We start from the raw sequence: 13,552 nt of genomic DNA on the forward strand, positions 1-13,552 counted from the left end.
GTAAATCCAAACATCCACCCGAGACCAATCACGGATCCACCTGTTGCATTCCACAGCAGCAGATAATCATTGTTTACATTTTGTTGCTGAGGCCACAGCTTCTGAGAAAGCGGAAAAATCCTAAAGAAAGGATTTTTATGAAAAGATGTCTGTGACAGCCTTTTCTGCTGAGACACCTCCCAGATTTATTCTTGATCACATACCTGGCTTAAAGCATCCTGGAATGAGACACTCAAGTTGGGTACAATGTCAATGTGAAAACTGTGGCCAGCTCTGGCACTGTAGCTCAGCAAGCATGTAACAAAATTTGTCGAGATAAAGGGAAAGCATGCTTGCTCAGGCAGCAAGCATGTAACAAAATTTGTCAAGATAAAGGGAAAAGTCCCAACACTAATCTAGGGCAGGTACCAATTCTAACACTTTGTTGTGGAGTTGAGTGGATGATCCCTGATATTCACAAGCTATTAGAAGTTGAGTGGGAGGTACTAAATCAAAAACAGAGACCATATTTTGAATGCAGGCAACTACTCTATATGACGGGGAGATAATAAGACCCTATTCTGAGAGGGAACTTAATAAGGGCTGACTATGTAAGGAACTATAGAGAATCACAAAATGAGAAAAGCAGGTTACATAGGTAATTTTGGGATAAGGAGACCAGAAGGCAAGACCAAATTAACCACTATACTTGCCACCACTCATGTCCACATGCTGTGGGCAGCAACATCACCAGGCATGGCAGGTGGGGGTACACATTATACTGGGCTTCTGTTACTTCTTATTAATCATGTCACCTTTGGGAATCCAGATGATCCCTGCCACAAATGCTATAGACCACCATACTATGGGAAAACCCAAGGTTCTTACTTTAGCTTTCATACCTTCATTAGCCACCACTGCTGTAACTCCTCTCAGGTAGACACCTGCATACAAAATGACTGAATGTATAAAGTTACCAAAACTGTAGGGTCAAAACAGAGGTGCCCACGAGGAGATAAATGGGTTTGTTTCCCCACGAGTCAAACCCGAGAATAGAAAAAGGAACAAGATTTGATACAAGACTTAATATGGGAACAAATAAGGATAAACAAAACAAAGAAAACAGACACAGCAACCCGCCACTCTGAAGCCAACTCCACGTGGAGGTTTATATGCAAAATTCAGAGAACAACTGGAAAATGAAATAGAAATACCAAAGTTAGGGGAAAATTTCTTTTTACGTCTCGGAGAAAGGATCAACAGGGAGCTAAATGTTACCAGCTGCTGGGGTTGTGGAGGAGCTTTAATATCAGAAGAATGGCCATGGAAGGGTAGTAGCCTAGGCCCATTGAACTTCTCAAATGGAACAGATCCAAAATAAAAGGAGAAAATCAGACAGAGGGGTGGATATTAAGTTCAGACATAATTGGAGAGGAGTGCCTCTTGCCTATGGGAAGAGAATTTTCAGACAAGGACAGACCTCTTATAAAAGTGTTAAAGGATATAATGGAACTTTCACATGGTGGATCCCTGGACCAATATCCCAATATTGCACCCAGGAAAGGAAAAAGAATTGTAAATATGAAAAAGAAATTAAACTTTTCCGGTGCAATGACTCTGGGAAAAATCCCTATTATGGGACTCCTGAAATATCTGAATTTTGGGAAAATATTAATTACCAAGGAGCAAATAAAGGAAAGCACCAGATGGCTTATTTTGGATATGTGGAAAAAGGGTTTATTCAGAACTTCCTCTCCTATGGAAAGGAAGTTGCACTCTGGGAATTATACAACCAGGATTTTTCCTGTTGCCAAGCCAAGATGGAGATGATCTGGGAATACTGATACCCTAAAAAGAAAGAAGAGAGAACTAACTGGAGAAATTGGGGGATACCAAAAGTGGGGTGATGAAGAGTGGCCACCTGAATGGATAATACAGATATATGGTCCAGCTGTCTGGGCACAAGATGGGAGTTGGAGATAATGAACCCCAATTTATATGTTGAATTGCATCATAAGTCTACAAGCAGTTGTAGAAATCATACCTAATGAAACAGCAGGGGGTCGTGGAATGAATAACCAAACAGCAAAAGCAAACCAGAGATGCAGTGCATCAAAATTGGTTAGCACTAGACTATTTGTTAGCAGAAGAGGGAGGGGTTAACACATCTGATTGCTGTCTACAAATTGATGATATTGGGGATGCAGCTGGATATAGTCAGAAACATCTGGAAAATAGCCCATGTGCCAGTACAAATATGGGAATCTATAATGAATACGGGATGGTTGGAAGATTTTTTTTGGAATATCCTGGTGGAAGAGGGCCGGATTTGTATTGCTATGCGGAATAACAGGCCTAATCTTTTTCCATGTTTGATCTAATGCTTTATTCAATTAATCACTTATGTAGTCCAAAACATGCATATAATGACAGTATCCACCAATCCAAAGTCGAGAACCACAGGACGAAAGCAGAAAATTATGGTATTGAGAAAAGAAAAAGATGATGAAAACAAGGCATTTAAGACCTATGAAAAGTATCAGTATGCCAAAAGTGTAGAAGTACAAAAGTTGTAACTCAAGCCAAATACAGTAAGAAAAACAAAGAGGAGGGATTGTGAATTCTGTTTTTCAGGGAATTCTGTTTTTTACTGAAATCTGGTTCAGTAAATGCTGTTTTTCAAACCAATCATCTCCACATCTGCCAGCTCACTGCCACTTTTGATGGCCAGAATAATTTGCCTACTCCCTTCTCTGAAGGCCTTTATGCTGTGGGACAGACTGTAGTGTTACATATACATCTTCCATTCCAGTGACGTATAGGAGCCACAAAACTACCAGTCCTCTTCCAAAAGACACAGATACAGACTGAATGAATAGACTTTCTGGCTTATTCTAGCACTTTGCTAGAAGAACAAGAAACAAGAAAAATGTCCCTTGCTTTTAAATCTGTTTTCTCTACTTTTGGAGTGGAGATGCTACGACCTCCTTTGAGATGGAAGTTGTAGGTAACCAAGAGCTATATCTCATCACTAGTACCATTAATATTTAATTTGACACACTGCTCATCCACTGACTCTTTGAATCTGCATCACTGCTGGTCAGAGTTTAAATACTGACTCTAGCCTGAATCCCAGGACCTTCACCTGTCTACTGTAAAGCATGGCTGCTGTGTAGGAAAGCAGATTTCTGGGAGCTGTCTTTATGTCCTGGTAGTCCAAAGGCACACAGTGAATTTTCTCCACTTGTCCAAAAGGTGATCATAAATCCCCTGCTTAGGCCTTTTGGATACTGTCATCCCTTCAGTGATCTGGAGGATTAAGGCCCTACAGCCTGGCTCTGGTTTCGAGTGGAAAGCAGTTTCTGTCTGGTGAGATCAGAGGAGCAGTAGCCTGGTGGTCTTAGCGCTGCAAGGATAACTGTAAGCCAAGGTTTGAGGAAGAGGGGATGTCCCAGGGCCCGTGCCTCTCCCTTCGGAGTTACGGCCGCAGCGGCATCAAGCAAGCGGTGAGGGGGAAGTGGCGCGGTGCCGGCCACCGCCCCCCCGCTGCGTGAGGAAATGGCTCTCACGTGAGGGAGGCGGCAGCGCCCGACTCACCCTGCCCGCTGCCCTGGGAGGAGGCGCCAGCGGGTCTGGGGCCGTCTGCAGCATGCCGACGAGCTTCACGGTGGTACCGGTGGAGGCGCAGGGCGAGGAGCGGCAGCGGGATGGGCAGCAGCGAGAGGAGGAAGATGAAGGCGACGAGAGAGACCGGGGCACTGGTGAGAGAGTGGTGAAGCGCCGGTGGTCAACGCCTAAAGAGAGCGTCGGCTCTTTGCGTGCGGAGGAGTGGGTTTGCGGCGGGCCTGCGGGCCGACAGAGTCCCCGAATACTGTGGAGGGGCCGCATCGACTCTCTGCAGGGAGTGATGCCGGGGCTACCTGTCCAGGTATAGAAGTGCGGTTCAGGAAAGGGCGAAAGTCTGGAGCCTGAGGTGGCTGAGAGCCTGTTTCTCTTTGTTTCCATTAGTCAGCGCCGCTGGCCGAAAGGAGGAAGTACTTATGGGCGGCTCCAGCCGGGGGAGAGGAGCAGCCCGCGGTCGGGCGCGCCGCCTGCCCGGGGCGGTGTGGGGCGGTCAGTCCGCCTCCCGTCTGCGACGGGAAGCGGGCGGAAGCAGCATCGCCCACGGCGGTCTAACGAACGGGGAAAATACGTAGAATCAATCGTTTCGGTTGGAAGAAATCTTGAAGATTAGATCATCAAATCCAACCATTAGGCTGTCTTAAAGGCTAACTGCTGTTGGAGCACACCAGAGAGAGGGCTAAGAGGCAAGATTCAGACTGTGGAGAAGAGCACAATTTTACCTGCGTTGCTCCAGGTGTTTGTCCAGCCATGTGCTTTTGCATCAGATATAGCGTCTAGGGTTAAGTAGGTGTTTGCTACGAGATGCCGTCGCGTTCGGAGCCTTGCTTCTTGCTAGGCCTCGTTCCTGAAGTCTTTTGGGGAAGTAGAATCAAACCGGAGGTGGAGCTCGGGCATCGTGAGTGAGGGTCTGCTCAGGACAGCCCCTAATGCAGGGGCAGTAGTATTTCTTTGCCAGCGTTGCTGGGGAAATGAGTGCTTCTTCACTTGCATGACAAGGCACTGCTGGGAAAGCAGTAATTTTTGTGGCGCTTAACACTGCCTTTTTCCGAAGCGTGTTGCAGCAGCAATACCAAGTATGGTGTGTGAATCACTGCTAGCAACTTCGAGAGCTAGTTCACATGTTGCACTTTATTCTGGATGCTTTGTTACAATCGATACTTCTGTAAAGGTTTATGGGGGGATTAACTTTGTTACATGACAACAGGTGAATAAATGGCGGTTTGTAAAAGGCATCTTATTTTTGTGGTATAGGTGACAGATAAATAAGGCTAATTCCGTGTTATGTGGGATATGAATGTAAAGAGATAAAAACAGATATTTGACAAATTTAATATATTTACATTATTTTAGGAAGCTAATATAGTAAAACGCCAAGCTGACACAGTTGGGTTATTTTCTTCCAAAGCTTTCTACTCTAAAATCCTACTTACCTATTAAAGATATATAATACATATAGGTGCCTTTCCCTTAGTATATTCAAACAATCTCTAGGTGTCCTAATAACTGCCTCTTCTTTTCCGAACTAAATGCAATAGAAAAACCAAAGCAATATAAGCTGTGACAGTTTAACAATTTGTTTCTGACAACAAACAACAACAACAACAGTTTGTTTCTGTGACATCTCTTTGTACTAGATGGATGACTAGCAGTACAGCATTAATCTGGGCAAATTTTGTTTTGGTAGAAGAGCTAGTCAGAAAGGCATGGTGTATGATGTTTACACAGGTGGCATTTTAAAATACTGACTATACATACAGGCAAAGTTAGACAGGATTTGTTAGACTGCATGTATATATGAAGTATCTGAAAGGCTTGGAACATTTTTAAATCCTGGGAAGGTGAGACGAAGAGAGGAACTGCTACTTTCACAGTGGTTTATCACAACCCTAAAGACCAGAGATAAATAAAAAAAAAAAATTATGTGATTAGGTAGTGTTTTGGGGACTAGTAGTTACAATTGTAAGATATATTTACTGTTATGGATCTGTATCAGTCAAGGGGATGAATTTATGTATGACTCTTCTTGTGTGTTTGTAAAATTGGAAGTAGAGAGGAAAACACTGAAAAGGGAAGGCATTGATTTGTATATAAATTATAGGCGAAGAGTTCTGATCTCATGGAGAGATTAAATGCTACCCTCTGACAGACAGTTTTGGGAAGTGAAAGATGTGCTATTTAGTGTTGCTTTGGGTATTGTATGGCATTGTTAAGTTAATGCTGTATAATAAAATAATTGTTCTTGAGTTATTCTTCTGAAAACTAAAGAATTCTGAAATGTTTGTACTTCTGATAGCTGCTGTAGTTAAGCCCATCTAAAAGCCTGCTGCTCAGAGAAGGATTCCTTGCCCTTCTCACTGCTCCAGCCTTGAGAAAAAGGCTAAGAAGTAAATTATTTCTTTCCTTGTCCTCCTCTGTGTCTGGGTTTGCTTCCATTTTCCTGCGCTTGACCATCAGACGCAGGAAAAAGGAAGCAAACCACTGGTCTGGTACAGTGTGCTAAACTGTGAGTAAAGTAAACTGCTGGAGAGGTAAAAATCATTTTGGGTTGAGGTGAGTACTGCAAAAAGTGAGAATGGCTAGGGCTGTGTCAAGGTGAGAGGTGGGTAAAGCTGAGAGCAAGAGATGAACATAAAAAAGATGAGAATGGGAACTTCCCATTTGATTTAGCCTACATAGCTCAGCATGCTGTTTTGTTCCAGTTGTTTAGAAATCTAGCATGTTATCAGTTTTGATTGAATTGTGTCTTAAAAACCAAGTAGGTTTTCCTTGACTGCACTAGTACCTTTTTAAAAAAAAAACAAACCAACCTACCAAATACATGAAAACCTGGCAAACCTGTCCCATCAAACTCTGCTAATTTTTTTGAGGGAATCAGTTGTATGGTGTCTAGTCATTAGATCAACAGTAGTTTTGATTTTTATTAGCAAGGCACTTACCAATTAGTGCACAGTTTTGTGCATTTATCCCCTTTCACACATTCTTACCTGATAATCATCTGTGTGATAAAGGAGTAACCTGGGATGTTCTTGTTCTATGATCTGCACTCCTTCTTAATAATATGAAATTCCATAGCTTCATATTTTCTGACTATATGATACTTTGATGTATGTGAAAGGAGGAGAAGACATTTGTGACTCCCTATGGGGCTGGGCTGTAGCACTAGTCACAGTAGTACTTCAGAAAAGGCAGAATACTTCAAGTTAACATGGTTTAGGGTGCAGCCTGCTAACTCAAATATTCACAAAGTAGCAGAAAGAAGACATGCCTGTTTTCTGTGTCTTTCAATGTGGTTATAATAGACTACAAAGAAAGGGTAGTCAGGAGATAGTAAATGGTTGAAGAGGAGAAGGAAATATGAGTCTATAGACAGTAAGGGATGAAGTTTTATAAGAAATTCTGGGCTTGATTTGTTTTGGGTGTTTTGTTTGTTTTTTTCACACGTAGTTTTAGTGACTGTCTAGATAGACCTGTAAAAATTTTGTAAAGTTGATCAGCTTTTCGTTCCCTAGCAGCTCTGTGTATCAGGTGCTTCAAGACATCGCTAGTATTTTTAGCATCCCATAGTATTATTTACCTTGCCATAGCAGTTTCTTATTTAGAAACTAATGTGAGAACTAACTCCTGCAAATTCTTTTAAAATTGAAGACCCTCAAATACAAGGAATAGCAATAACAAACCCGATCATCTACGAAGAAGCCATCATATAACTAATGAAGCATGGATGCCGTGAATTTCTGTAAAATGTTACTTATTGGAAAACCAGGGAATAGTCGACACGTGTGTGTGTGTGTGTGTCTGTGTGTGTATATGTGCAATGGAGGAAGATAATTAATCTCACGGAGTAGTCTAGTGTATTTTCAGTCAACCCTTCTACCTTAACTGCCATAATTGACCATGCTTGCAGCATAGATGTTATGATCAGAGAAAAGTAGATTTTAGATGTTATTCAAAGATTTGATCCCAGGAACTAGTCTGTTCCTGTCACTGGCATCCATTTAACAGAATTGAAACACTTTTTATGAGTTTAAGGCTGATTTAAAATGTGTAATACATTAATCCATAAACTAGAAAACAGTGACATATTTAATTTGAAAGAGAATTAATAAATTATGCTGCCAGTCTAAAAAGAAACCTTTATAAATTAAAAATATTTGTTTTTAAAAAGAGCTTACAAAATTACTAGAACTATATTTTAAAGTGTTTATCTGCTACATCTTAAGTAGAACAAATGCCAAGTATTTCTACATAAAATCAATGTTTAAAAACTAACTGACTTGCTTAAGGTCTGCTAATACGTACAGATATCTTTTGGTGTGTAAAAGAAGGTTTTTTAATAGTAGATAGGTCTTTGGAATAGGTTAATACTACTTGTTGCTAATCTCTACTGATCTGTTTAGTGGATATATTTTAAAATGAATTTATTTGATAGAAATAAAACTTTTAAAGTACTTATTAGATGGACACATGGGATGTTTCAGTGACTTGATCCTTCTCATATCACTAAGCAGGGTCTTAATTGCTGACAAAAATCCTTCAGCTTAATTCTCTTCAGTGAGTTCTGTGACTCTCATGCAGTTCATGTCATGTGCACTCATGCAGCCTGAAGTCTTAATGACTTGTTTCAGGATTAATCCAATGCTAGTAAGAAACAGGATCTGAGGTCTTACACTAAGCTGGGAGGAAGGAACTGTCAGTTTCCTCTTTCAATTCTCTCGAATCATCAGAGGAGACCGACTTAATTTTCCTTAATCATGAGTGAGCAAGATTTTGAAGAAAACGGGCCAAATCCAAGTGAGTCTCTTTACAAGAAAATACTGTGGTTTTCTAATATCTTTCTTACTGAAATAGGAGGTTCTTTTACTTCCAGCCATATTTTAAAGAATTTATAAAGAGCTTTTGCAGTTTTCATTAGAAGTAAGTTGTGCTTGATGATAATAGCAGCCTAAGTAAAGAAAAATCTAAGATTTAGCAATGTTGATAACATAGATGATGGATGTAATATTAGAATCATCCATTATGTAAAGAGGTTTATTTACAAGGGGTTTAAATACACTTTGTTGTGCATATCAGTATAACATATAAATTATGCTAATCATTAATAAAAATACTGGAAGAAATTTGTGATGTAGTAAATATATTTAGACATTAAATTACTAAAAAGAACCCAATAACACAAACCTTTTGAGTTGGGTTGCACTGAATTCTTAAACCAATGTGGCACAAGAATTGAGGCAAAGTGTGTTCAAACAAGTTTATGAATGCCTTTTTCATAATTTGCATTATAGGAAGACAGTGGCTTTTAAAAATTTGACTGTATTGTAGAACTCCAAGGTGGCTTTTAAAAACATGACTATGTTTTAGAGCTCTAAGGAGTGCTCCAGTATGTGGATTTAGATTAGAAGTGTTAGGACATTTAATTTATAAGATTCTATGACTTCCCTTTTGTTGCCTGCCAATCAAAAACTTGAACATACAGGAAGGAAATATGCATGATAGAGAAGATAGAATTACAGATTTTGCCACAGGTAGCTTTCTTGGATGCGATGGTCATATACATCAGTTTTATTGACTTTTAAACTTTATGTATTTTTACCTTAAAAAGTTTTGTTACAGTAACATTAAATGTTTGCTGTCTCTTGTGCAAACAGGATCCCATTTTCATATTCTCAGTTTGCAGTGGCTTGTTCTTAATATGACCAAATACTATCTGAATGAAAATGTTACCTTTTTTTATTTAAAACTGTTACATTTCACCTGTATATGGCTAACCAGAACCTACCTCAAGGTACATGGACTATGATTAAGAGTTGCCCTTTGCAAACTGTGAAGAGTTAGGACTTTTTTGTTAAGAGTTGTTCCCTAACTGCAGCTCTGCTTTAGATAACAACATATAAAATTAGCAATTTCTAGTGGGAATCAAAGCTTTTCTAGTTTAACACATGTACTTGTTTGGAGAACAGTTATACATTATCATAGCTGATCTACTGTATTTGAGGGTATGATGTTCAAAAGTTTATGTAATTCTCACTCCTTTGAACAACACTTGTATTCTTTTGCCATATGAAAGCTATCTACTTTTATTTTTCAGATAGATGTTAAACTCTTACAGCATGTCAGGAGAAAAAGGTGCTTGCTTTTTTGGACAAAACATGTTTGAATACAAGGTAAACAGGAGCATTAGGAGCATTACTTGGATATGAATCATGATGGCAGATGTAGTGTGGGACAGTTAGGAAGCAGTGAATCTGGAAAGGATTTAGGGGTCAGACTGGAATAGAATATCATGAGCTTGGTTTAATGCTATGGTAAAGAGGGCTAGCCTGATCCTTGGAGTAGAGGTGACAATTATACTTCTGTAAATAGCATTGACTGAGGCTGGTGTTAGAACGCTGTATTTGATTATCAGAGTTTGATTTTTTTTTTTTGATGTTGTGTAACTTAAAACTTGTACAGAATGTTTCCACAAAAAAAAATTAAAAGTTAGAAAAATGTTTTAGGAACTTTTTTGATTTTTCAAGAGATAGGTTGAGATGATTTAAATAAGTATAGTTACCTTCACTGAGAGAAAATACTGTAAGTGGTTAAATTTAGAAGCAGTTACTAGGATGTTGTACCTGGAAGTTTGAAAGAACCAAATTTAAGTAGAAATATGGAACAATTTGAGATTTTTTCAATATTAAAACCCTTAAGCTTTACATGAACTAATAGGTTTTTTTCTTATTTCAGTTCTGAAAACATCAAGAGATGCACTGCTTAAATTTCAATATGATTTTTTTAAAGTTATAGAGCTTAGTGATCAAATCAAATTCCTAAGCCTGCAAAAAGATGGGAAATTAGATTAAATAGTCAAATATTTTTATTCTAATCTCCTGATCAGGCATTACAGTGCAAATTTAGGATTTCTTAAATGGTAGTTTCCTATCCTCTATCCTTTCTCTGCCACTTTCTCTATAACAAGAAATATAACAGCTATAACATACATTTTTCATACTCTGCTACTTGTGATTCAGGAGTGGGGAAGGAAGCAGAGGTAGAATTGTTATGAATGCTAAGAAAGTTGTTTCTGTTTGAGTAATTGCTCATTACTACACTGATTGTCTCTCGTGACAGCATATGGATTTATGTGAGTAGCAGTATGATATGGGGATGCAGAGTGGTGAGTATTAAGTGTGAAAGGGGAATTGCAAAATTGTTACAGTTTGAAGGGACTTCTGGAGATTATGTTAGTCCAACCCCTGAATAAGAGGGCTACCTTATTGACGAAGTTGACATCTCCATGTTTAAGCTCTACTGTTGGATTCTAGTTTACACTGTATAAAATGGGCCAGTTTGGATCAGCTTAGAAATTTTTACCTGTTAACATACTTCAAAAGTAATCTACTTTTTGGTGTTTCTGAGGATTGCTACTCTGAAACTTCTGAAGAAGATAAATTTGCATACCATGCTGCCTTTTGTGTCTGTGACCAGCACTGAATTGTGATGTGCAAAAATTGTTACCTTGTTTGGTGTGTGGAAATGTTAATAAAAAGTCATCTGATGACAATGCCAGAAAATTTAAGGCCAGAACAGCTCTGGTATAGTTTATAATAATTTGTGTGGGTTACACTGCATTGGCATTTGGGGGACTAGTGTGTATGCATGTGCACATTGTAATGATGTGCATCAACACACTAAATATTATCTTCAGATATATCTCCTACCTTCTCTTCTTGTAGCTGTATGTCTTGTTTACAAAAAAAATGTCATTGCAGCTTATTTCCATTCAGACATAATCACTCATCACAGTGCTTGAGTATATGCAGAAATCAAGAGTAGGGTTTTTTGCATGTCCCATCCACACAGCAAGTACCACATAGGCTTTTAGGAAAGGTACATTAAAGTGAGAGACAACTGCTCACTTTAAAAATTTTAAAAGGTTTATTAAGCCTTAACAAAAATATAACAAAAGGACTAAATAAGGAAAAAGTTGCAGCGCTGGGAGCTGTCTTCATGGCTGCCTACCATGTGGCTGGTTCATCTGCAAGATGGATACTCCGTCTTTTATACCCCTGGGGGTTGCATCAGCCAACACTGGCCCCTTCCAAAGTCTATCAGTCAGCTCTTCTTTGCCATTCATTGGTGGAGACTGCTTTCTTGTAACTTTATTGGAGGCTCAGGTGTTGTCATGCTGTGCCCCCTTAGCAACAAGCTTTTCTGTTCTCAACTGCCCCAGGTAAGGGGCAGATGTGCACGCCTTCTCTTTTACCTGTCCTAGACACCCCATGCTGTCTGATGGCAACAATACAGAGTGGGAGGAAAATGGAACTATGGGGAGAACAGAAGACATCTAAACTAAAATAACATAACAATACATTAATAAAGCTCCCTTATTTTCACACCATATTCATCTTGTAAGAGCCAATCATCTCATTATCTATCTATAACAAACCTTCCTTTTCTATTTTATAAGTTATTTGATTTGAGTAATTAACTCATTTTTAATAGCATCTGTTGATCTGGGTGAGGACAGTGGAAAAGAATTTTAAGCAAAATGATTGGTGGAGTTTGTGAACAGAGGTCCAGTATGGCTTTTACCCCCACCTTCCATGTCTACTGGCTTGCTGCCTGCAGCAGGGTTATTATCATCTTCTCGTGTGGTAAGTACAGTGGCCAACCTGGTCTTGCCTTCTGGTTCTCTCTATACTTCAGTTTTAAGCAAATTATTTTAATATTTTCTACTGTTCCTCCCTTTAACAGATACTTGTAATTTTTATAGGACAGTTATACTAATGAATAACACAATCCAAATTCTTTGTTCAAAATGTTACTTTAATGGTTATATAAAGCACCTAGAGTAGTCATGAGACTTTCACTTGTCTTTCATAAAGTACAATAACAGAGGAGTAGTGTTTCTTAGTATATCAATATATGAGAATGAGTTCACACATTTATAAGTTCTAACAAGTTTACAGCAAAATTAAGGCACGAGGTAAGAACATAAATAATAGCAGTTTGAATGGGTTGGTTTCTATTTTTGTTATAAAATAAGTTGATCTCTACTAGAGTGTACAGAGGGGATTAGGAGCTACTCTGGTCAGCAGAGCTCAGTAGTGATACATACACATTGACACACACAAATGCACGTCTTTTTTCAGGTGAGACAACAGCAGGACGCACGGAGTTGTGCATCCAGAGCCGTGTTTATTGGCATGTTCCGCCCATGTCTGCCCATAAGGGTATATGCTGAACTAGTACACACACATAGGTACTTGTTTATTGGTCTCGAACCTTGGAGTACAGAGGTACCTGTTAGCAGCACACACTTGCATACTCTCATGGAGCTGTGCACACTTTACTTCACACGCTAGCACACGTGTGCTACAGAGACACTTATGTACAGTTTCTACCAATGCACACGTGCTCACAAACATGAGACTTGTTTGTATTTAGAACTTGTGTACATTAACACAAGTGTTTAAATCTGCACACTAATATGTGTAATGTTATTAACACACATATCTTAGACAGGGCTATGCTCACACTTGTAGAGCCTGTGTACACTCACAAACAAAGGGCTGTACACTAACTTAGACATACCTGAGATGGGGTAATTTAACACATATTTATATAATAATGCATGCAACATGCACACCCATACATACACACTGGTAGATACGTGTAAAGCACTCTTTAGAGTTCTTCTGGAAAGAGAGCAGTAGGAGATTTGTACTGCTTGTTACTACCTTGCCACTTCTAGGTAGTATTTTACTCTCTGTGACTTTGGGGTGGGATACAAACTAGAACTAGAGAGAAATTTACTGAAAAGAGAGAGAACAAGGCATACACTGGCTGTCACCTGTTCTCAGAATGATGAAAATACTGGGGCACTTTCCAGTAGATTAGACTGAAGGCTCTGAAATGAAGCGGTGCCAAATTTTCAAATTCTCTTAGTGTTTCTATGATATACATT

General features: G+C 39.2%; 1 protein-coding gene across 3 annotated transcripts in view; it reads left to right on the top strand.

Annotated features, from left to right (window-relative positions):
* Positions 1-3,570: 3,570 nt before the first annotated feature.
* Positions 3,571-13,552, top strand: part of SLC12A7 (solute carrier family 12 member 7) — an 83,032-nt gene continuing 73,050 nt past the window's right edge. For all 3 annotated transcript variants that reach the window (XM_064705093.1, XM_064705094.1, XM_064705095.1), the window contains exon 1: positions 3,571-3,740. In XM_064705093.1, the coding sequence (XP_064561163.1) occupies positions 3,629-3,740 (112 nt within the window). In that variant the 5' untranslated portion in view covers positions 3,571-3,628. The remainder of the gene's footprint in view (positions 3,741-13,552) is intronic.

This window comes from Zonotrichia leucophrys, chromosome 2 (assembly GCF_028769735.1).
Source record: "Zonotrichia leucophrys gambelii isolate GWCS_2022_RI chromosome 2, RI_Zleu_2.0, whole genome shotgun sequence".
In the NCBI taxonomy this organism is placed as follows: domain Eukaryota; kingdom Metazoa; phylum Chordata; class Aves; order Passeriformes; family Passerellidae; genus Zonotrichia; species Zonotrichia leucophrys.